The sequence below is a fragment of the Gopherus flavomarginatus genome, chromosome 9 (genome assembly GCF_025201925.1).
Source record: "Gopherus flavomarginatus isolate rGopFla2 chromosome 9, rGopFla2.mat.asm, whole genome shotgun sequence".
NCBI lineage: Eukaryota > Metazoa > Chordata > Testudines > Testudinidae > Gopherus > Gopherus flavomarginatus.
In genome coordinates, this window is record NC_066625.1 from 78,093,914 (window position 1) to 78,116,640 (window position 22,727).

Consider the following 22,727-nt stretch of genomic DNA (forward strand, 5'->3'; position numbering starts at 1 on the left):
GAAGCCTGGATTTGTGCTAAACCTGGCAGATGGACCAAAGGAGAATCTGTGCTCATTCACATCCCTGATAGAGGTGAAGTACTTGCCAGGAATCTGGGACATGTAACCAATGCTTCTTTCTGTTCCTCTTGGTCTCCTCCTTGAGCTGGAGATGACTAATCAGCAAACTTCCCTCAGCCAGGAAGAGACCCCTTCCTCAGTTGCTAGAGTTACCACCCCTTTCACACTCCAGAAAGCCCTTAGCCTATGAGACTCTCTCCTTGAGTGGAGCTGAAATAGGTGGCAGCAAAGAGCAGGTACGTTCCAACACATAGGTCCTGGCTTATGCCAGCCTCTAGCCAATGGCAGCATTGGCCTGGCCTGGCATTTTAAATCTCTTGGGCAGCATTTGGTTGTTCCTCAGGCCTTCTAATCCCCTACTTACCTTCTCCCTTCGAGCCCTGGCACAGCAGGTGCAGTTAGCAAGAGAGAGACAGGACTGAATGTACTGCATGCAGTAATAGTTAGAAAAAATGTACCAGCTACTGTATGTGCATTTCGCAGTGCTAGCTATGCATGGAGTTGGCACAGTCACAGCAATGATGCTGTAGATCAAAGCTGGCAAGATTCCTCCTTCAGTAGAACTGGGGCTTTCTATTAGTAAATACCACCAATTAGACAATTGTAGCTAAGGCAAAATGAAGCAACAAAACCAACCTATAGCAGCAATGACTTCAGACTCCTCCACTCCGTGCAGCTGGAGGAGCTGGCTGTTCTGCACTCCTCTCGCATAGCAGCGCTGGGCTCAGGCTTCTGGTGGGAACACCACATTTTGTTACCTAGATGGGGAGAAGAGGTTCTCCACTTCCAGCTTCCAAATCTGTGTTTGGATAAAAGGGAGATGAGAAAAATCTGCCATTCATTGCAAAAGGGACCCTTCCTAATGACAAGAGTAACAGTACCTGGATTTGTCAAAAGCCACATACAGTAGCAGTGACAGGAGGAAAGCAGCAGTTGGGAGAAGAATAATCCAAAATGCTTCCAGGAAGCCAGTACACATGGCCATCACAAAGACTAAAACATTTTCATTTATTAACTTTACAGACGAGGCTTCCTACTCAGAAAGTAAATACAGGCTTGCTTCAACCACTCAGCTAAAGACCAGGGTTGTGTCCATTCTCTAAGTTTCTCCTAGGAAAGGCTTCCAAGGAACACATCCTGCCAAGATCCATCAAAGGCAAAATTCAAAACCAGTTCACAGTGCACCAAACTGATACTGTACACGGTGTCTTCCTTCCACTCCCCTCTCAGAGTCTTCGTGCCTTCCGAGGACGGCAGCCATTGTGTGGAATTGGGGTATTGTCTGTGATGGAGATGACCTCCAAACCCCCCATGGTCAACCCCTTGATGGCAGACTGAAAGAGCAAGAGAGTGGACATTAGACTGCATGCTGCACCATTGCACAATCAGCACAGACTGGCAGAAAAGTGAAAGAGATCTTTGAGAAGGCAGTCTGGAACAGGGCAATCAACATCTCTTTGCAATAGACTTAATCAGAAAGCCCTGTTTGGTCCCAGATGGTCCATTCCTCCTGGCTAGGGCAGGATTGTTTCTTACAATGTATTCTCCATTGATTTGCTACTCTAGCTTGAAGTGACGTAAGCAATTTGGCTTTCACTCAGTTCCTTACACAAAATTATTCTAGGATTTCACCAGGAGGACATTTTTTTTTCTTTTTGCAATTAAGGTTTTGGGGTGACAAAACAGTAAATTCCCTGCAGCCCCTCTTGTCCTTCATGTCAATTTCAGAAAAGCAGGTTAACAGGCATCATAATGCCATAGGCCTAAATAAAAAACCCTGCAGCCCTCAGAGAAAGGAACAAATAGATGAGGGCTCATGATGCCGGTGAAGAGGAATCTTAGGCACTTACCATACGCCCAGGGCCCAGACCTTTCACCACCACTCGCACATGGGACACACCTTTCCCGCAGGCTTTCTGTGGGGAGAAAAGTGCTTTCAGTGATGAGGGGCAGGCAGGTCAAAAGGTATCTATCGCTGCTAGTACCAATCTCTCTGGATTAATCCCTTTCATCCACTATCACAAGCATCTTCAGACAGAAAGGAAGAGAGAATCAAGGATGGTTCCGGGGAGATAAACATGGAGATCATATGGACAAAGCCAGGGATTTGGGGAAGGATAGGAAATGCACGCCCAGGGACACATTCAACATAACATTATGTACGAAGAAGAAAGGTGAGCTGAGAAGGGAAGCTGTCTTGGGTCATGAGTTGAGGCAGCAGATGATGTGTCCTTTTAAGGCTGGCAGGTGACCAAATTAGGGAGGGCCTAAAAAAATTTCAAATCAACAAATCTTACCAGTTTCTCCTAATGTGACACAGCACTGCCATCTAGTGGAGATCTCTAATCCTCCCTGAGGGTGCAGGTTAAAAATTGTCGGGAGGTATGTTTATACTTAAAATGATACAGCCCCAGAACTTCAGGGCTTGTCTACACTTAAAACACTGCAGCTGCACTGAAGCACTTCAGTGAAGACACTATCTACACCAACAGGAGGGCTCCACCTCCTCAGGATGTTAGGTTGATTTAACTGCATTGTTCAGGGGTGTGGATTTTTCACACTCCTCAGTGATTAGTTTTACTGACTTAATTTCCTAGTGTAGACCAAGCCTGACAGGAGGGGTTCTTCCACTGGTGTAGGTAATCTACCTCCCCGAGAGGCAGAAACTGGATTGACGGAAGAATTCTTCTGACAACTAGCACCCATTTACATCGGGGGTTCAAACGGCATAGCTACATCTCTTGGGTGGGGATTTTTCACACTTGAGAACTATGCCAATGTAAATTCCCAGTATAGACCAGGCCTCTGGATACAGGGATAGAGGCTAATTTCTGACACTGGCTATTTGTGAGTGGTAACAATGCATCACTGCACCTGTATTCTAAGAATCCGTCCTTGATGCATGAGATTAGTGCTGGAAATGGTTCTTATTCATATAAACCAATCACAACACGTTGTTCTTCCCACAATGGGAAAGAAAACTCCAGAGGCTAAAGGGTTAACTAGAGTGAGTTCTATCCAGTTCAGAATGGGGACACTCTAGGTCAGTGTTTCCCAAACTTGGAACACCACTTGTGTAGGGAAAGCCCCTGGCGGGCAGGGCTGGTTTGTTTACCTGCTGCGTCCGCAGGTTCGGCCGATCATGGCTCCCACTGGACGTGGTTCACTGCTCCAGGCCAACGGGAGCTGCTGGAAGCGGTGCGGGCAGAGGGACGTACTGGTCACCGCTTCCTGCAGCTCCCATTGGCCTGGAGCAGCAAAACACAGCCAGTGGGAGCCACGATCGGCCAAAACAAACCAGCCCGGCCCGCCAAGGGCTTTCCCTACACAAGCGGCATCCCAAGTTTGGGAAACTGCTCTAGGTTTTCATTCTCACTGTGCCTCATTCTGCAGTGCTGGAGTCCAAGACACAGGTAGTCTCATCTTCCCCCACACATCATGCACAAACTTAGGTTCTTTTAGAAACACTTACACTAGATCCACAGGGCCAGATTTTAAACTCTGTGTGCAACTGGTAACTACATGTGCTCATATTCCCAAAGTCTGACCATGCTCTTTTAGGAATGAAGGGTTGCCAGAATGGCTCAGGTCATTGGTGTGGTATTCTGCCTCCAACAGCAGCTTATAGCTGAGACTTCACCAGGCCAACTGTGCAGTGCTGCTCATGGGATAATGCTAAACACAGCAGTTCCTTCCTGCCTCTCACACCTGCTCGGTTTGTGCTTAGATTTCGTTTCCCCTTATTTGGCTTTTGAAAATAAATGGTCCATGTTCCAGTTGAGACCATCTGAGCAAAAGCTGCTCTCAAGTCAGGGCCACAACTCTGCACAAGGTTTTGGCCCTTTGTATCCATCTAATTATTATTAATTTTATTGGATAAATTAAAGAGAATATTCACTTCTAAACCATTTACAACAAGCTTCACAATAACTTCAGAAGTTGGTTCAATAAAAATCTATTATCTCACCCGCAGTGTCTCTCTAACATCCTAGGATCAACACGGCTACAACAACACTGCTTAACTTTACTGTTATTTTAAAACTCTTCATATAATCTTGACATTTTCAACCTGTCACTCTTTTCTGAAACTAATGCACAGCTTGTGAGTACAGAGAGAAATAAATGTGACTTTGAAAGTCTATTCCACAAGAGGTATCCAATAACTTTCAAGCCTTGACAGTCAACTAATGTGTTCAGGTTGCTGGCAGATAATTCTTTTTCTTTGACTTGTCACTTGTCTAACTGCTTACAGGTGAAATTGTACCCTTATAAGCTATAACTGAAACGGAAGCTCTGTCTCTCACAAAGCAGCTGCCATTTTACCAATGAGCGACACTGCTTATAACAGCATCGATATGTGGAAGGGGAGTCACAGCTGAATAAACTGTTTCCATCTGGGCTTAACAGTCAAATGAAATGTGCTGCTTAACACTTAGACCCATAGTTTAAACTACGATGCTGTCCAAACTGGAGCCAAAAAAGGATAGGAAGCAACTTTCATCTCTTCATTATAGGCCACTAAAGCCACCACATGTATATTTAAAGCTCCCATTTCACATACAGTTTATCCAGGCTGAGAAGCTCACCATGCCCCCTCTCAAAGGAAACAATGTGGAAACAGAGTGTACTGCTCAGACACACAGGAACTGGCAGACTTTACTTCTCTCCTCCACCAGAAGATAAAAATGGAAGAAGGAAGCAGAACTTCAGAGTCCATCTGTTGGCAATCACTCCATTGCTAGCACTCCTCCTGACCTCAGCAAGATTAGCCTCAACAAGCAGAATGATCAGACCAGACTCACTGCTGCTGCTGCGATGCCTGCAGTCTGTGCTGCAATGGCAGTGGCCTTCTTGGCATTTCTGAATCCTTCTGTGCCACAGGACGTACGGGCAAATGGCAAGTTCTCAGGACTGATGACCTGGATGTGGGTGCTGAGGATGAGAAAAAGGAGGGTAAGAAGCCATAAGAAAGTAATTCTCCCATCTTTTCTTGCTCTGATTATCTTCCAGGCCGTCCAGAGGGCGCCCCCGCCGCCCCATACCTCAACACTACTGCACTTTAGGCCAGTGGTTCTCAACCAAGGGTATGCAGAGGTCTTCCAGGGGGTATATCAACTCATCTAGATATTTGCCTAGTTTTACAACAGGCTATATAAAAAGCAGTAGCGAAGTCAGTACAAACTAAAATTTTATACAGACAATGACTTGTTTATACTGGTCTATAGACTATACGCTGAAATGTAAGTACAATATTTATATTCTAATTAATTTATTTTATAATTATATGGTGAAAATGAGAAAGTCAACAATTTTTAAGTAATAGTGTTTTGTGATGCTTTTGTATTTTTATGCCTAAGCGTGAGAGCAAGTAGTTTTTAAGTGAGATGAAACTTGGGGGTACACAAGACAAATCAGACTCCTGAAAAGGGTAAGTTGTCTGTAAAGGTTGAGAGCCACTGCTCTAGGCAATGGTAGAAAGCTCCGCAACAGCCCTAGTTTGTCTTAAGGGTCATGCTAGAGTGGCAGAAAAGAGTACTGGGAGAGTACTGTCTTTTGAGGTAATATACTCCTGCTAGAAATTGTTCAGATAGGGTTTCACCTTTCCAGACCCACTTTCCCACTACATGAGTAGGATTCACCACCTCTGCTTATTTTAAAAACATATAGAACACCTTTTTTAAGCTTCAGAGCGCTTTACAGAATTATAAAATTATGTCTCATTAGGGGTCACCACTGAAATGCAGCCACCTCTGGTGAACAACATGGCAGCTGTTCAACAGCTATACACAGTGAAGAGCTGCCAAAATCTTAACAACCGGTTCCCTCCCTCCTCCTGCTCGGCTGGAGCTGGGCCATGCCGCCACCGTGCACCACCTGAAGCACCAGGTCAGACTGAGCTCGCAGCCCCCGCTGCTTCCCACGAATCAGCTGTTCATGCGGGAAGCCTGGGAGGGCTGAGAAGCAAGCGGCAGCTTCATGCTCAGGCCCAGGGAGGCGGAGCGGAGGTGAGCTGGGGCAGGAAGTGGTTTCTCCCCTGCGCTGCCTCCCCCCCTCCGGTTACCTGCTGCAGCACGGGCGGCCGCCCTGCCTCAGCTCACCTACGCTCTGTCTCCACCTCCCTGGGCCTGAACACCACACCGCTTCTCCGCCCTCCCAGGCTTCCCATGCAAACAGCTGATTCGCAGGAAGCCGGGGGGAGGGGGAGAAGTGAGGCGGAGCGTTCAGGGGAGGCAGTGGAGGTGAAGGTGAGCTGGGGCTGAAGGGCGGGGAGCTGCAGCACCCACAGGGGTTGACACCACTTTTGGATAATGTGCTCAGGGGGAGCGGCTGTTCCCCCTTCTTCCCCCCCCCCCCCCAGCTACGCTCCTGGGTCACTTCAACTTACTGGATGTTAAATGTAGAAGCCCTTTTAGAACCAGTTGTTCCACACAGGACAACCAGTTCTAAAAGGGCTTCTAAATTTAACAGCCATTTCCCGCGAACCAGTGCAAACCGGCTCCAGCTCACCACTGGATGTACAGCAATACTGCAACAATGTAAGACAGGAAATGATAAGATTCCTGTATCCTCTTAAAACTGCCTGTGGAATTTAGGGGGGACAAGATGTAATTACCTATACTGGAGTTTGGTCAAAATATGCGCTCAACAGCCTTGCTCTTGTGAAAGGCACTATGGTCTTGCATTTCCCATTTCCCCCTCCAGCACGGCACTGAAGTACTGCTTCAGTACTGACTCATAAGAAAGACTGCAGCCTCCTGAGTAGCCAACACTACTTCCCTGACTTTTCCATAGAGGCCTCCCATCTACCCAAGATCAGGGTCCAGTTGCTTAGCTTGTGTGTTCTCAGCATAAAGCGGTACTGCTGCAGGCCCTTTTACATGGGACCTGTACACCAAGAAGTCTGTGTCTTACTTGTTGTACGTAGCTTTGATGTGAGCTATTGGGATATCTTCATATTTTTTTCCACCCCAAGTTAAGGAACTTCCTTGTCCTGGTATAGGGGGAAAAAGGCTGAAAAGTAAAATAAGAAGAATCAAATACTTGCAATATCACTAACACGCAATGGTAGTTTTTAATACAGTTTTGGAATTTGGAAAAAAAGTGGATCAAATGCTGCCAAACTAAGCTCAGAACTTCTTATATGAACTGTGCTTGTGATTGTTTCAAGTCACTTGTTTTCCTTACTTTCCTGAAAGATGCTTGAGGTGATTTACCCCCTGATGAGAGGCAAATGAAGAGACTTTACACCACAGCTTGGTTTGGAACCATACAGGATGCCTCACCTGAAGTCACTCTTGCTTTGGTTTGTTGTCACCTCAGGTGCAACACTTTCTGTATTCTCCATTTGTTCCTGCAACCTTTGGGAACCTGTGTGTATGCCACGACGCAAGACAACATTGTAACCACTAGGTAAAAGATGTGGGAGAAATAGATTAGGATTTCACAGTTACACAATAGTCTTTTACATTATCTTTTGCCACCCTCACATAAGACCTCCCATAGTATATTTTCGCAGAGGAAACAACCAAAGCTATTTGCTGACTGCAGGACTAACTCAAGCAGTCATCATCACCCTCAGGGTTCCCCAGTCACGTTGAGGAATCAAATAGTAACCACCCCAGGAACATCACTTTTTCAAAGGGATGTTGTCAGCCTCCACATTCCAGTTTTTTATCAAAACAAACAGTTGGGCAAAACCGAGGAGTGTTTTCACAATAAAAATAAATTCAGACAGCATGCCAGCAACGCACAAGAAACAGAAATGGAAAGGGACTTGGCTAAGTTCACTGGCCAGGATCTAGGGAGGCACAAAATCAAACAAATACTGAAATAAGCACTGAAGTATTTTGTATAATCCCTTTAGTAGCACAGAAGAGGGGATTTTAGGTGGCTGTCTAATTTCATTTGTATCTTGACAACATCCATTGTGAAGAGACACTTAACTGGGAGCAAATTTGAAAATAAGACTGTTCATCAATAAAAGAGTAGCCTTACCCAATCATTTCCTGCCAAGCCTATGCGATACCCTAACAGCCTGTACCTCAAGCCCTGGATTTCTCTATTGTGCCTAGATCCTGCACGAGGTCATCGGCTGACATGGAAACAGCAGCAACAACATCACAGTATGACCTTGTTACAGGTAGAGCTGGGAAGGAGGGCGCCTGTTAAACACATGTAGCTTTAATAATGTAGCTAGTTCTACCCTACACAATCTCTTCCTACCCAGCAGAGACCTTCCGGCGTGTATCAACCAGAGCTGCTGACTTCAGTAGCTACATAGGTTTCATTAGTTGAAGAGTAAACAGGTTTCTATTGCACCTCATGCTTTGTCAATACAAGAGTGAACTAAGCTGTAATGACAGGACCAAAAGGCTGTATATAGGAGCAGAACGTGAAGACTGTGTGATTGCACAGGTATCCCTGGGGAAGAGAATCTTTATTACTGAGCACCATACCCAACCAGAGGGAGACTAGCCTGAGTCTGCAGGGCTGATAGCAAAACAAATGTTTTTATTTGCGCTCTGAGCAATCCGGCTCTGGAACCAAGAAAGATGACAACAGCAAACGAGCCCCACAGCACCCGTTTAGCAGAGTCACTGCTTGGAGCAGAGACATTTTGAATCCAAAATATAACCCAACGCGAAGTGCAGCTGCTGTTGTGGTTAGCTCAGAGCTGGAACCCCAACACCCTGGCCACCTACTTCCCGCAGCTGCCAACACCCTGGCCACCCGGCTCCCACCGTAATGCCCGGGCCGCTCACTCCCCACTTCCCCTGTGCAACTCCCAGGCTGCCCACTCGCCATCCCCACCAGCGTAATTCCCAAGGCCTTGGCCGGCTGCTGCTCCTCCTCCTCCTCCTCCCGCCCCAATCCCAAGGCCCCGGCCGCCCGTTCCTCCTCCGCCCCCCCAATCCCCAGGCCCCGGCCGCCCGTTCCTCCCCCCCCACCAATCCCAAGGCCCCGGCCGCCCGTTCCTCCCACCCCCCCACCAATCCCAAGGCCCCGGCCGCCCGTTCCTCCCACCCCCCCCCCGCCAATCCCAAGGCCCCGGCCGCCCGTTCCTCCCACCCCGCCAATCCCAAGGCCCCGGCCGCCCGTTCCTCCCACCCCCCCCCCCCCCGCCAATCCCAAGGCCCCGGCCGCCCGTTCCTCCCACCCCCCCCCCCCGCCAATCCCAAGGCCCCGGCCGCCCGTTCCTCCCCCCCCCCCCCCCGCCAATCCCAAGGCCCCGGCCGCCCGTTCCTCCCCCCCCCCCCCCCGCCAATCCCAAGGCCCCGGCCGCCCGTTCCTCCCACCCCCCCCCCCCCGCCAATCCCAAGGCCCTGGCAGCCTGTTCCACCTCCCACCCTCCCCAAGGCCCCGGCCGCCCGTCCCTCCCCAACATGCTCCCCCACGTCGCTCACAGAGCCGCGCCCTGGCCGCTCCCCGCCGATACCCCCATCTCCTCCAGTTACCCCAATCCGGCTCCTAAGAACCGCTGCCAGGCAACCACCAGCACCCGGGTCATGGCCCTTCCCCGCTGCCGTCCAACCCGCCCCAGAGCTAGGAGCCACTGCCCCAACACGCCAGGAGAGGGGAAAGGTCAGCGTGGTGCATTGTGGCCTATGGGAGGAAAGATGGCGGCGCCCAGATGGCTCGGCGGCGCGGTGCATTGTGGTCTCGGTGACAGAAGATGGCGGCCCCCATGCAGCGGACATTGTACGGTGGCGCGGTGCGATGGAGGTGGGCGCTTGGCCCTCGTTGGGTGTCTGCCTCGGCCGCGCCCCGGTGGCGGCTCATGGGTGCGCTGTGTCTGCAGAGGCTGCCTAGCATCACGCAGGCCCTGAGCCTGGAGCAGGAGGAGATGGCGCAGCTGGTGCACCAGGTAGCGGGGTTGGGGGGAGGTGACCCTCCCGGGGCAGGGGGCAGGAAAACACTGGGGTACTGGGGGCTGGGGTACGCACGGAGCACGTGCTGGATCCTGCAGTGCCTATCGGAGCCGCTCCTACCCCCGGGCAGCCCCCCGCACTGAAGCTGGTCCAGAGCCGCGTTGGCCACATGCTGTGTTTCCCCCAGAGGAGATTGCTGCCTCCCCTTTTGTCAAGCTCAGGAGTATCAGAGCTGAGGAAAAGCACCTTGTTGTGCCTCTGCGCTGTGACCCACCTGGAGAGGTCCCCCATCTAAAATGCAAATAGCTTGTAAATCACAAAGTTAAAACCCAGGTGCAAATGCCCCTTTGTAACTGTACCGGGGCAGGACGCAGGCTGTGCCCCAGGAGCTTATGCACTTGGATGCAGAGTGACTGGGTGGCGTTCCATGCGCTGTGATGTGCACCCTAGATGATCAATCAGGTGTCCCCTTCTTGCTTTAAGCACTAGCACTGTGACTCTGCTTCCGTGAGGAGTGTTCTAGTGTATGGATCTTGTGGGGAGTGGCACACTAGGGGTGTCCTTTGAGTCATGCGCTCCATGCCCCCGCATGTGCTAGTGGGCAATGGAATTCCACAAGTGGTGGAGTGACTTGTTGGAAAGAGACCACTCCCTTCTGAGACAGTAATGACTCCAATGCCTGGCTGTAGTTCTGAAAGGTGATCTCTGCTGGATGTCACATGGAGGCCATGTTACTGTGAAACCCTCAATTTTTGCATTTCCCGATTTATGTGCATTTAGATTCCAGACTATAATGTGCTAACATATTTTTTGTAGTTAGCATATAGCTGTATTTACAGTGGGTTAGCATCTCCTTATGTCTTCAATATTGGATGTGTTCTCTGCACAGTGTAACTTTAACCTCCTGGGGTAGAGCTTATGCTCTGGGCAGAGAAGTTATTCTCCAGCACAAAGAAATCAGCACAAGCCCTATTTGTGGCAATAAAAATTGCTTTATTCTCTGTGTGTGACCTAGGATAACAGTGCTGGTAACTGTGACCCATAGTGAGGCTGCTGATACTTGACAATTCTCTATGATGTCCTTTCCAGATAGAGGTGGAGAAGAGCATCTTTTCAGACTATGAGCTCCGTCACTTGGCAGAAGAGGAGCAGCTAAAGAAGAGGAAAGACCATACACATGTTGAGGAAGAGGACTCTGGGCAAGCTATTGTGTTGGCCCAAGACCTGGAGGATGCCTGGGAACAGAAATTCCAGCGGTTCAAAGCTGGCCCACGAATAACAGGTTCTGAGCCAAGTTCTCTCAGCTGAGCAAGAGAGGGATGGGGCCTCTCTGGTCTATCTGAACATGATTGACTTTGGTACAGTGGAAGTGAGGCAGGGTGCTGAGCCCTCAGGAAGAGGGAGCTTCCATGGGACTCCCATGACGCCTTTCAGCTATTGTAGGATGAGTTATCCGGTCTGTGAAAGGAGCCCTCTCAAAGGTTCTGTGAGAAAAGTATGGAGGCTGGTTATTCTGTCCTTATCAGAAAAATCATGACCAGACTGACTCCCAGTTGTAGTTCACAAGAGCACACAATACTAGTGTTGTAATTATGTAGGTCCTACATAAACGTTGACTCTTAGTTATTAGGCACTAAGTTGAACTAGAGACTTAAACTACTTGTTTTAAATGGTCTTTTTTAAAAGCAGAGCATTTCAAGTGCAATCCTGCTTTCACTTTTATGAGACATGACTGAAAATCAATGGATTCCATCCAGATCCCTAGGTGACACCTATTCTGTTGTATATAGGTTCTTGTACTTTGCTCAACACCATAGTATCTGAGTGCCTTCCAGTAGTGTATTAAGTAACATGACTAATGTCTATCATATGCTGTTTGTTCTCTCATCATCTCCCCAGCGGGTGAAGCATGTGTGGTGGAGTGTTTTGAGAACATAAGAACAGCCATTCTGGGTCAAAACAACGGTTGTTCTAATCCAGTGTCCTGTCTTCTGACAATGACCAGTTCCAGATGCATCAGAGAGAATGAACAGAACAGTGCAATTTTGAGTGTGCTATACCCTTTTGGGTAGTCCCAGCCAATGGCAACTGGAGGTTTAGGGGTACCCAGAGCATTGCAGATAGCCATTGATGGACCTGTCCTTCGTGAATTTATCTAATTTTTTTTAACCCCATTATACTTTTGGCCTTCACAACATCTCATGGCAATGGGTTCCATAGGTTGACTGTGCATTGTGTGAAGAAGTGCTTCCTTTATTATTATTATTATTATTATTTATTTTAAACCTGCTGCCTATTAATTTTTTCCAGTCACCTTCTAGTCCTTGTGTTATGTGAAGGGGTAAATAACACTTCCTTATTCACTTTCCCTACACCATTCGTGATTTTATAAACCTCTATCGTATCCTCCCTTATCTATCTCTTTTCTAAGATGAACAGTCCAAATCTTTTTAATTTCTGCTTGTATGGAAGCTACCATACCCCTAATCATTTTTGTTGCTCTTCTGTATACCATTTTCATTACTAATATCTCTTTTTAGGTGACCAGAACTGAATGGAGTATTCAAGGTCTAGATGTACCATGGGTTTATATAGTCGCATTATGATATTTTCTGTTTTAGCTATCTCTTTCTTAATGGTTCCTAACACACTGTTAACTTTTTTAACTGCCACTGCATATTGAGCAGATGTCTTGTTTTGGTAGTTGTTTTTTGTTTTTTTTAAAATAAATATATCTTTTACTATGGGCCTATGTTAGAAAAGGCAATGTCAAAGAAATGTGCCTTGCACTTGGAGTGGAAAGCAGCTAGGTTTGTGATGTTTCTTATTTCTTGAGGGAGTTTATTCCACTCTCCCAAGAAATAAGAAGCATTTGTACCTAGAAGCATCACTCGGAATTGTTCTGTGTGTCCTTGTTGTCAGGGTCTGAGCGAGAGGAAGGCTTGGGCTCTGAAGAGCTAGGTACTGGATGACGCCATCCTGCTTGGGGACTTTCTGTCTCTAGAATCTGTTCTCTCTTGGCAGATGCTGATAAGCACAATGACCGGACATCTTTGAACAGGAAGCTGGATCGGAATCTGATGCTTCTGGTCAAAGAGAAAGTTGGCAACCAAGAGTTGTGGCTCCTGCCTCAAGCAGAGTGGCAGGCTGGAGAGACGTTGCGAAGCACTGCAGAGAGAGCCTTGGCTACTCTCTCAGGTAAGTCATCTGCTGTGCAGCTGCTGCCACCCCTTCCTGTCCCCATTTCTTTCTCTTGTGTATTATCTGCTCATACTAGCAGAGCCCCACTATACTCCATTAGGATTGGCTAGAGAAAGGACATGTAGCAGCAGAGGGGATGAGTTGCACCCAGTGGGGTCTCTGAGGCGAGTTGTGTCTGAGTAAAGTTGATGGGAAGCCCAAGGTATTGCCCATTTCAGGGGGAGTTGCTTTACGTTCCAGCTCAATTGCTAGTGTACTGACTCTCTACAGGGGGCACTAGGTGCCCAATCCTATGTCTATTCTTACGACGGCATGGAGAGTACAGGTACCACACATACAGCTGCCGTGAAAAGTAGGCTGTGTCCACACTTATCGCTGCAATAAGTAGCTAGGCACCGCAGAGAGAGACTTTGGCAGCAGGGATGCAGAGGAACACTGCAGCTGTTAAAAAATAGCAGCGTAGACAGGGAGGTGCTGCCTAGTATGTAGAGAGCCTATGTAGGGTGTGTACCTGAGGAGTTCAGGCGTGTAGGGCACTCTACTCATCCAAGCCATGCCTCACCATCTACCCTGCCATTTATACCCATACTCTGCACACCACCATAAGTGTAGACATACTCTAAGAGTAAGACTTTGTTGTTGTTGGTAACTGCAGCGAGCTGGCCCAATGATTTCTTCAATGTGGCTTTAGGGTCTGCAATGTTTCAACCGCAGGGACTGGCTCCTGACTGGTATCTAGTGCTGTTGTGGGGGAAAGGGCTTCTGTCTCCACCACACACAGCTCATTAGCAGCCTTTCTTGGCATGTAAAGCCTATCCTCAGCAAGGTCACTTGCTTCCCAGCAAGGGAGCACTGTGGAAACAACCCAGTTAGCCTGACAAAGAGGGGGGGGGGTGGCACTTTATGATCCCCAGGACCGCGCTACCTCTGGTCAGTCCTTGCGAGGGGTTATTGGGACTCTAAAAAAAAAAAAGCCCCTAAGAGGGAGGTGTGGCACAGTGTGGACCTGCGGGAGGAGGTGTTTTTGCTAGAAAGAGAGAACAGAATTGAACCAATACTAAGCATGTATCCTGTGCTGTTCCACTGTTACCCCTTGGATGCGGCAGCTGCTATCGTGTGACCTGATCTCTTGCTTTGTTTTCTTTCCCCCTCGGGATCCCTGGGACCTCACAGGAAATTGCATCCAGGCCAAATTCCTAGGGAATGCACCATGCGGGCTTTATAAGTACAAGTTCCCCAGGGCCCTCAGGACAGAGGGCAGTGTTGGGGCCAAAATATTCTTCTTCAAAGCCCTCCTCCAGAGCGGTGATCTGCTCCAAGCAGAGAGGAGAGAAGACTATGTGTGGGTCAGCAAGGGGGAGCTGGGGGATTACTTGAAACCGGACTACCTAAAGCAAGTCAACAGATTTTTGATGGACCAGTGAAAGACAGGGCTGTACTCCAAGCAAATGGGGAGGACACAACAAAACATGTTCAAACAGGTGCACAATGCTTAGCATTGCTTCTGTGTACAGAGAGTGATGTTTGAACCTGAAGAAGGATCCAACCTTCCCCCTTGTTTTCTGTTCCTCTTCTCTAGACCTGTATCAAATAAATATTAAAACCTCTGCTAAGTGAAGAATGTTGTGCTTATGTTGCATCCTCTAATGCCCCTAGGATTCTCCTTTTTCCCTTTCCAGCTATGCCATTCCCTAGGTCTGTGGTACCTCTCTTCACTGGATTCCTGTAGTAGCCTGAAGCTCAAATGGTCTCTCTGAAAAGCTGTACTTTTCCTTTAGCAGCTGTTCCTCAATAAGAGGAGCAGTGAGTGAGCTCCCTTTACTTGCTTAGGTGGGACGAGACACTGTTAGAGGAATAAGAAGGGGATTTACCAATTAGTTGTATTGGGAGACCTGGCAAAGGACCATGTTTAAAGTTCCCCATTTTTAAACTCTGTGTCCAAACCTCTAAGTCCTTCATCTCCTTCTGGGTTATTGTGGCCCCTCTCGGGAGGAGGCGCACCTGTCAATGTGTGGGGGAATAGCAGCCATCTGCTTCTCTAAGGAATTCAGCTCTCATTGACCTGGAACGTGGAAAAGCAGCATCTTCAGTAACACACTGGTCCCTGTTCATGCAAATTGTACACACTGTTGAGCTCATCTGTCCTCCTCTTTAACTTACCAGGGGGTCCTTTGACTTCTCCAGAGGCAGCCATTGTAATTTATCTAACGAATAAGAACTGTTCTAGGTCAGTGCTGTGTATTAATTTGTGGCATCTGTGCCTCAGCAGAAAGTGTGTCTGAGTGCCCGGCAGGATATGGTGGCTGAAGACAAACTGTCCTCTCGGCAAAGCGGAGCATCTGCGCTTTATGCTCTGAGCCATGCCCCAGGAAATGTTCGTCCTGCAGCTGAGGACTTGGCTCCTCTATTTCTATCTGCATGGGAAATTCACAATGAAAGTCAAACTGCTTAAGTCACATGCAGCTGTTTCATCCCTGTCTGTGGCACTCCAAGTCCTTGTAAGGATGCGGCAGCAGGTGGTGTGTTGGCCACCTACCACACAGCCCTCTTTCCTTAGCATAAAGACCATCATGTGGCTTTCCTGTCGCCATTCTGACAGGGCTTCTGTGAGGCCATTGCTACTCTATAGCGCAGAGGTTCTCAAACTGTGGTTCGTGAACCACCAGTAGTCTGCAAGCTTCATTCAGGTGGTCTGCGGATAGTTCCGTCTAAGATACGCAGCTGGGTGGCCGCACACAAGAGAAGGAAGGGCCACCCACCTAATGAGTAGAGCTGCGCAGGCATGGCTCCAGTAATGAGGTGCCTGGACTCTGGAGAAGACGCACGTGTAAGGTGAGGTGGTGGCCTTAGAACAGGGGGAAGGTGGGAGGGGGCAGTGGGGTGGGAAGAGGGATGGGGGGAATTTGGGACGTGCAGGGCTATGGCAGCCAGAGAAAGAGGTGACTTTTCCCAGCTCCAGGGCTGCAGGTGCTGGGGAGAGAGAGCCCTCCTTCTCAGCCCCAGCTGAGGGTCTACCGCAGTGGGGGAGAGAGGGAGAGACCCTCCACTCCTCAGCCCCAGCTCCGGGGCTGCCGCAGCGGGGGAGAGAGGGCACATCCATTGCATTAGAAAGGTAAGACTACTGATATCAAAATATGAATTGTGTGCTTTTATTTGTAGAACAAAAAAAATAGTTTATATCTATAGCGGTTTTATCCACAGCTCTTTCCAATAGTTAGCTAACAGTACAAAAAACATTTGGAAAGATCATTAAGTGGTGCACCAAGACTCTCAGCAATTTTCAAGTGCTCCGTGGAAAAAAAAAATTAGAGAACCACCACTCTAGTGTGTGAATGAAGCCTGATAGACTTAGAAGCAGAGAAAGCAGAGCTGCTGCTTACACTCTGCCCTTACCTAGTGCCCGAGTATCTTCTCCATCCTAGCAGGAAGTTCAGCATTAGAGTTGCCACTTCACAGATAGGAGAAGGTATGGAGGGGACATGACTTATCCAAGGTCAGTCTCTGTCAACCTGGGTGTAGAAATCCCTGGCTCCCCATTCCTATGCACAGAATTGTTAGGTCAGAATTGCTAACCCTACTTGGGAGTGCCTGTTATTTACAGTCTGACTTCAGATTTCAGGGTAGGGGCGTGATTTCTGAAGACTATGTCCCATGCTTGCAGGGCTCTGCCTTACCTGATGGTCTGATTTCCAAAGGCATTTTCTAACTGAAAGCTTGGCTGACTGTTGGGCTAGGTATGGATCTGGTGCTTGCTGCATTTTGTGAGGCAACAACCTTTTCAAGTGGCATAGGGAGAGACGAAAGAGCAGTTCTGAATCATCTAGGGAGAGTCAGGGCTTCAGGGGACCAACTTGAGATTGCTATATGTATTTTGTCAACCCCAGGGGATCTGTTGAGCTGCAGGCCGCAAATTAAAGCTGTTAATCACCCCATAAGCAGTCAGAGATGCAGCCTTCTGTTTTCTAAAGCCGGGGAGTTTCAAAGCTGCAGGCTAGTAATAAATTATATTAAAAAGCCCTCTCGTCTTAGATTGCCCTGGGAGGCTCATGGACCATCGCAGAGGACCAGGGAGAGGGAGAGCAGGCTCTAAAGAGAAACTAAATAAAAGCAGAGTATGTGCCTTTGGTCTGTGAGCTTAGTTTGCTGAGGTCTGGTGACTCCAGTTTCACTGAAAGGGGGAAAGGGTTGGACTTCAGCCCGCTGGGATGCTAAAAGCTGTCTGCAGCAGGAAGAGATGGGCACGGCTTTCCATCCGTGCTAAGCACCTGCGTTCTCAGCTCCCTGCCTGTCAGGCACACCTCACAGTGGGGTGTTCCCGGTCTCCATGGCAACTGGAGGCAGACCAGATCTTTGTTCTCAGCCTGGGCTCAGAGCTGCCCCTCAGGAAGGACTGTTGGAGCTCTGCCTCCACGCAGCTCGCTCCAGAGTTCCCTTTGCAGGGTTTCTGACAGACGTTTAACGAAATGTCTCTCTCTTCGTTGGCTTTGAGGTTTGTCAGAACAAAAAGAATTCCATTTGGCTTTGAGGCAGATTTGAAGGAGAGCAGCTCTCCCCAGGACCCAGCTCCTAGCTGGCAGATGGGTGAGGTCCATGCCTAGGCAAGATGCATGGAAGCTGCCTTCCCTGAGGCCAGGCCAGAATCCGTGGCAAGTTTTTTCAGCGCCCCCATATGGGACTCCTATTCCCACAGCTTGCCTTGCAAGCAGGAAAGTTTCATGGAACCACCTGAATCCCCAGGGCAGGTGAGGTCTGTGCTGAGAAGGCTCCAAAGCATCCCCTCTTCTTACAAGTTGTTTTAGCTGCAAGCCCTCAGCTGCCAGGAAAGACGGCAGCTGCTGCGACTTTTCTGCTCACCAATGAAGGTGTTTATCTTTAGCGGCTCCAGCTCACTCCTCATTCTGTGTGGTCAGGCTCTGCTCACTCTCAACTCAGCAGCAGGGAGCATGGGGTGAGGTGATTCAGATCCCCTTCCCTAGGAGATAGCCCTCCCTCCTTTCCCCTTCCTCCCTCTAGGGGTCCCACAGGAACTTATATCCTCTTGGGGGGGCCCATTAACAAAGCAGTCTCTGCGGCTATATACAAAGTAATACATCCCTCCCTCCTTCCAGTGAGAATATCTTCAAACCGCTTCATCTCAGCCAGTGTTCCCTTTGAAACCTCTCTGCTCTTCTAAGCTCCAGCTTAGATGCCACATGAGGAAGAAGCCATTACTGCCTTTCCTGAGAGGTGGAAGACTCAGGCTGGGATTCTTTTGTGGGGAAAAAACATCAAGCCCCGTAAGCATTGGGTGATTTTTTGGATTTCCAAGTTTGGGCAAACCCTCCCTCTGTGACTTTAACGATGAGTCTTTATCTGTGAGTGACCCACTTACAAAAATGGGTACTTGGGATAATCAGGGAAGTCTGTTCAATAGAGCTCATTCTTGTCCAAGGATCAAGTGTATCCTTTCCCCAAAGTGAATTAATATAAATCAATAATAGCAACAGCAAGTCTCTTTGTAGAATCTAAAGATGAAGGGTGCAGAAGTCCATTTTCTACACGTTAGAATGATAGAACCAGTTTCATGGAAAACATATTTTGGAAAAGGCATAAGATTCTTTGTTGTACAAAGAAACAATAGCACACAGCCCATTTTAGATCTTGGGTCTTCCATCATCCACGAGGAAATCAATATTCTATGCAGAAATACTGAAATCAGTCCTTGCAGCATTATCGCCTCCAAACTCCGCAATATGAAAATACACCTCCAGGAGATGTACTGAAGGTATGCATGGGGAGAGTCACCCAGGGATACTTTAGGTTCTGCTACCAGAAGAAGCATTTTCAATACAAAGCAGTGCCCTTTTGGACTCAGCTTCTAAATGCATATATAGCCCAATGTTTCATCAACTTTCCTTTCAAGTGAAAGGGATACATATCTACCCTAGTTTGGATGACCTTCTTATGTTAGCAGTGTCTCCTGGGCCTTGTGTAAAAGCCTTCAGGCTTTGAGTGAACAGGTGGTCGGCCCAATTACAGCATGCTCAGAGCTCCAGTAACTAAGTCATCATCAAAGATCAGAAGATCTTTATTTCAGAAGAGAGACGGAAGAAGATAGGCAAGGTGTGCTAATGTTTGGTGAACTAAGATAAAATCTCACTCAACTCCTGGACTAGCTGGTTTCATGTGGATACCCACCACAATTCTTTCTCTGCTTCCGGACAGCAATTGCAGTAAATCAGTATGTAAAGATCTTCATCCAAATCCACTACTTGAATTCACCAAGAGATGCTTTCTTAATATTTTTACAGCTGTCTGGTGTTGAGTCCAGAGAAGCTGGTGATCAGTACAGATACCAGAACCCATGTAGGGGGCACATATCTGAACTCCTGTCTGACTTGTGGAAGTGAGGGGAAGAGCTGAGATCCAAGGAGGAGACATGGAGTTAACTTGGCACAGAAACGGGGGAATGGAACCTAGACCATCTTGCTGTTTGGTGTATCAGAGGCGAGGCTGGAAGCCTGTTGATGGACCTATTTTAATTTTCTGAATGGACTTTGATGTAGAGGTACTACTATGTAAGAAAGAGACACTTGATAGCAGAAGCTGTGCTCCCTTTATCTCAGAGGTGGACTTAAAAAGCTTCATTTATATCTCCCTGCCTCCCTTAACCACTGAGAATTGTTCAGATACAATGTTTAGTAGAAAAGTGTTATGCAATAGGGTGACCCAGTAACCTTTAAGTTCCTTTTCAAACCTACATGGGTAAATAGAATCCTCTGTCTTCCCTCAGGATGGTTTTCTGCTTTGTTTGTCCCACTGTGAAGACTGTCTGACGTGGAGGGAACCGAGAGAGAAAATTCACAATTTTTATTCCAAGACCCTTCATTGGAGGATTGCATTGTGCCCAGGTTTTTCTCTGGCTATTGCTCACTTGTTAGAGAAAGGGAAGAGGACATTCCTTCCACAAATCCCTGAGCTTCATGTCAAGATTTTTCTGCAAATTGCTTGAGCGAAATAGCACTTTTAGAAAGAAGTGATTTTTCAGCTTTGGCAGTTATCATTCTGGAGAGTCCTTTCCAAGGGACAATCCTAAGCCCAGGCTAAACAAAGATAAGGTTGGCCTCCATTTTCAAGGGAGACCAAGAACACCCACTATGAAGATTTTCCAACATGGAGGATCCTAGAACTAAAATTCACAGGTAAGACAAATATTTTCCTTTTCCCCTTGTACATGTCCAGGAGCAGATGGTCTCTGCTGGTCAGAAAATGAGCTTTCGAGTAGACCATGAAGAGCTCAGGGAGATGAGTACCGTTATTGTGAGATGCTTAAAGCACAATCTTTGGAGTCTGATTCTTTGGGAGTGTTGTGCTGGGGAAGGTCCTGCACTGAAACCCCAGCCACCTGGTCTCCTCCTGTACTTAAATTCGTAGAGCAGGAGAAAGTAAAACCTCCATCGCAAACATGTCCTCAAGCTTGCCCAAATTGACCATTTCTAGGGGGAAGAAGGGAGACCAGTCTCCAATGCTCATGCAGTCCTTAATCTCTCTGCTGACAATATTGACAAGGCTGCTGCTGGTGGCGATGGGCTAGGGCTGTAATCACACTTGAATTGGCTAATTTGGGAGACGGTACGCAGTGTGACAAGAGCTAATCCTTCACTCCTGGATCGGAGCGTGGTTCCATCCTGCTCTGCTGAGCTGGAAAGGATGAGATCTTGTTCATTACATTGGTAGCAACTAGGGTGACCAGACAGAAAGTGTGAAAAATCAGGACAGAGGGTGGGGGGTGATAGGAGCCTATATAAGAAAAAGTCCCAAATATTGGGACTGTCCCTATAAAATTGGGACATCTGGTCACCCTAGTAGAAACAGCTCAGGCCATCTTGTCCTGTGCCCTCAGTTCTGGGTATCTATCTGCTCTGATTTGTCGCTTCTTTCCTGGGAAAGGAAAGAGAAAACAAGGGTTGGCTCCCACTCAGCCCTATGGCCCCTCCTTCCCCAGTATTCCCATCAGCCAGGAACAGGACATGCCTTTGGATATGCAAAAAGTCATGGCTAGCAATCCTTCGCATTTTATTACATTAACCCTCCCATCCCAATGGGTTTGAAAACTGTCCAGGAGCGGGTCCATGACTGGTAGATTTTGGCCCCAGCCCCATGTTCCCCTGTCCCATCCCTGCATTTATAGCCCCAATATTCCTGTGGTGTGAAATGCCAGTAGGGAACATGTATGGTGTAGGCGGGGTCTACAAGCCTCTTGTCAGCATCTTGGCCGGGCCTCAACTGTTTTGGTTTTTGGTATATTTAATGATGCCATATAAGGTCTCCTGTGCACGCTGTTTTCCTTGCTGGAACAAAAGGTGGAGAGAGAGGGCTCTAGACTTCCTGGTAGCTTCTTTCTCACTCAGTTTAAAGCACTCTGAATTTTATTTGTGTTGGAAGTTTTGCACCATCAGAAGCATGAGGAACTTTGTACGGGAATTTCTCTGACAGCTCACAGCATTTCTGAGCTCTGCCTGTTTCTTCCATAAGCCGTTGCATGCAGTCTGCAAAAGGAGCAGGCTGCATGTGCTGAGTAAAGCAAATTTCACTCCATGCAGCCAGGTGGCACAGTCGGTTAAGGGTTTAAAAGACTGATTTAGGTCACCAGTGGCAAGTGTTTACCTGGTCTCTCCAGTATCTAGCAGATATTTTCTCCCACAGTATGAAACCATCCATATAACCTGACATGCCTCACTGGCTGTGCAGGACAGGTCTTGGACCAGCAGGGGTTGCTATAAGTCTGTACTGAGGAGGATCCACAGGGATAGGAGGGAGAGTCAGGACATGCATACGAGGTGAGGTATTAGCAGAGAGGAACTGATTTAGAAATCTCTTCAATGGCTGGTGATGGGACACTAGATGGAGAGGGCTCTGAGTTACTACAGAGAATTATTTCCCAGGTGTCTGGTTGGTGGGTCTTGCCCACATGCTCAGGGTCTAACTCACTGGCATATTTGAAGTAGGAAAAGAATTTTCCCCTGGGTCAGATTGGCAGAGACCCTGGCAGATTTTTACCTTCCTCTACAGCGTGGGGCACGGGTCACTTGCAGATTTAAACTAGTGTAAACTGTGGAGTCTCTATAACTTGAAGTCTTTAAATCATGATTTGAAGACTTCAGTAACTCGGCCAGGGATTAGGGATGTATTACAGGGGTGGGTGAGGTTCTGTGGCCTACAAAGTATAGGAGGTCAGACTAGATCGGGGTGGGCAATAATTTTCGCAAGGGGGGCACTCCACGAATTTTGATAAGTCATCATAGGCTGCACATTTCTACTATATTAATGGAGGGGGTGCATAGTCTGGGAGGGAGTTGGGTGCAGGAGGGAGCTCCGGGCTGGTGCAGACTGTTGGGGTACAGGAGGGGGTTCTGACCTAGGGTTGGGGTACGGGAGGGGCTGTAAGGTGGAGGCTCTGGCCAGGAAGCGCTTACCACAGGCAGCCTCCAGCCGATGGCACAGCAGGGCTCAGACAGGCTGCCTGCATGCCATGGCGCCATGCCACTCCCAGAAGCGGCTGCGGCCGGCTGCTGCTGACAGTCTCTGCGTGTCCCTTGTGGGGAGCGGGACAGCTGG

At 48.2% G+C, this 22,727-nt stretch overlaps 2 protein-coding genes across 3 annotated transcripts; one reads left to right on the forward strand and one right to left on the reverse strand.

Moving 5' to 3' along the window:
* Positions 1-1,049: 1,049 nt before the first annotated feature.
* On the reverse strand, positions 1,050-9,637 carry MRPS11 (mitochondrial ribosomal protein S11). Of its 2 annotated transcripts, none has more exons than XM_050967422.1 (6): positions 9,516-9,637; positions 7,344-7,466; positions 6,973-7,071; positions 4,863-4,992; positions 1,911-1,976; positions 1,050-1,394 (listed from the first exon to the last, which is right to left on the reverse strand). In XM_050967422.1, the coding sequence occupies exons 1-6, from the start codon at positions 9,566-9,568 to the stop codon at positions 1,287-1,289; spliced, it is 579 nt and encodes a 192-aa protein (XP_050823379.1). In that variant the 5' UTR covers positions 9,569-9,637; the 3' UTR covers positions 1,050-1,286. The 2 variants fall into 2 exon arrangements, with proteins under 2 accessions (XP_050823379.1, XP_050823380.1); XM_050967423.1 differs by lacking the exon at positions 9,516-9,637 and adding an exon at positions 8,576-8,733.
* Positions 9,638-9,703: 66 nt separating this feature from the next.
* Positions 9,704-14,743, forward strand: MRPL46 (mitochondrial ribosomal protein L46). The gene is made up of 4 exons (XM_050967421.1): positions 9,704-9,925; positions 11,019-11,211; positions 12,954-13,127; positions 14,304-14,743. Exons 1-4 carry the CDS (start codon positions 9,734-9,736, stop codon positions 14,552-14,554), a joined length of 810 nt encoding a protein of 269 aa, XP_050823378.1. The 5' UTR covers positions 9,704-9,733; the 3' UTR covers positions 14,555-14,743.
* Positions 14,744-22,727: the final 7,984 nt, after the last annotated feature.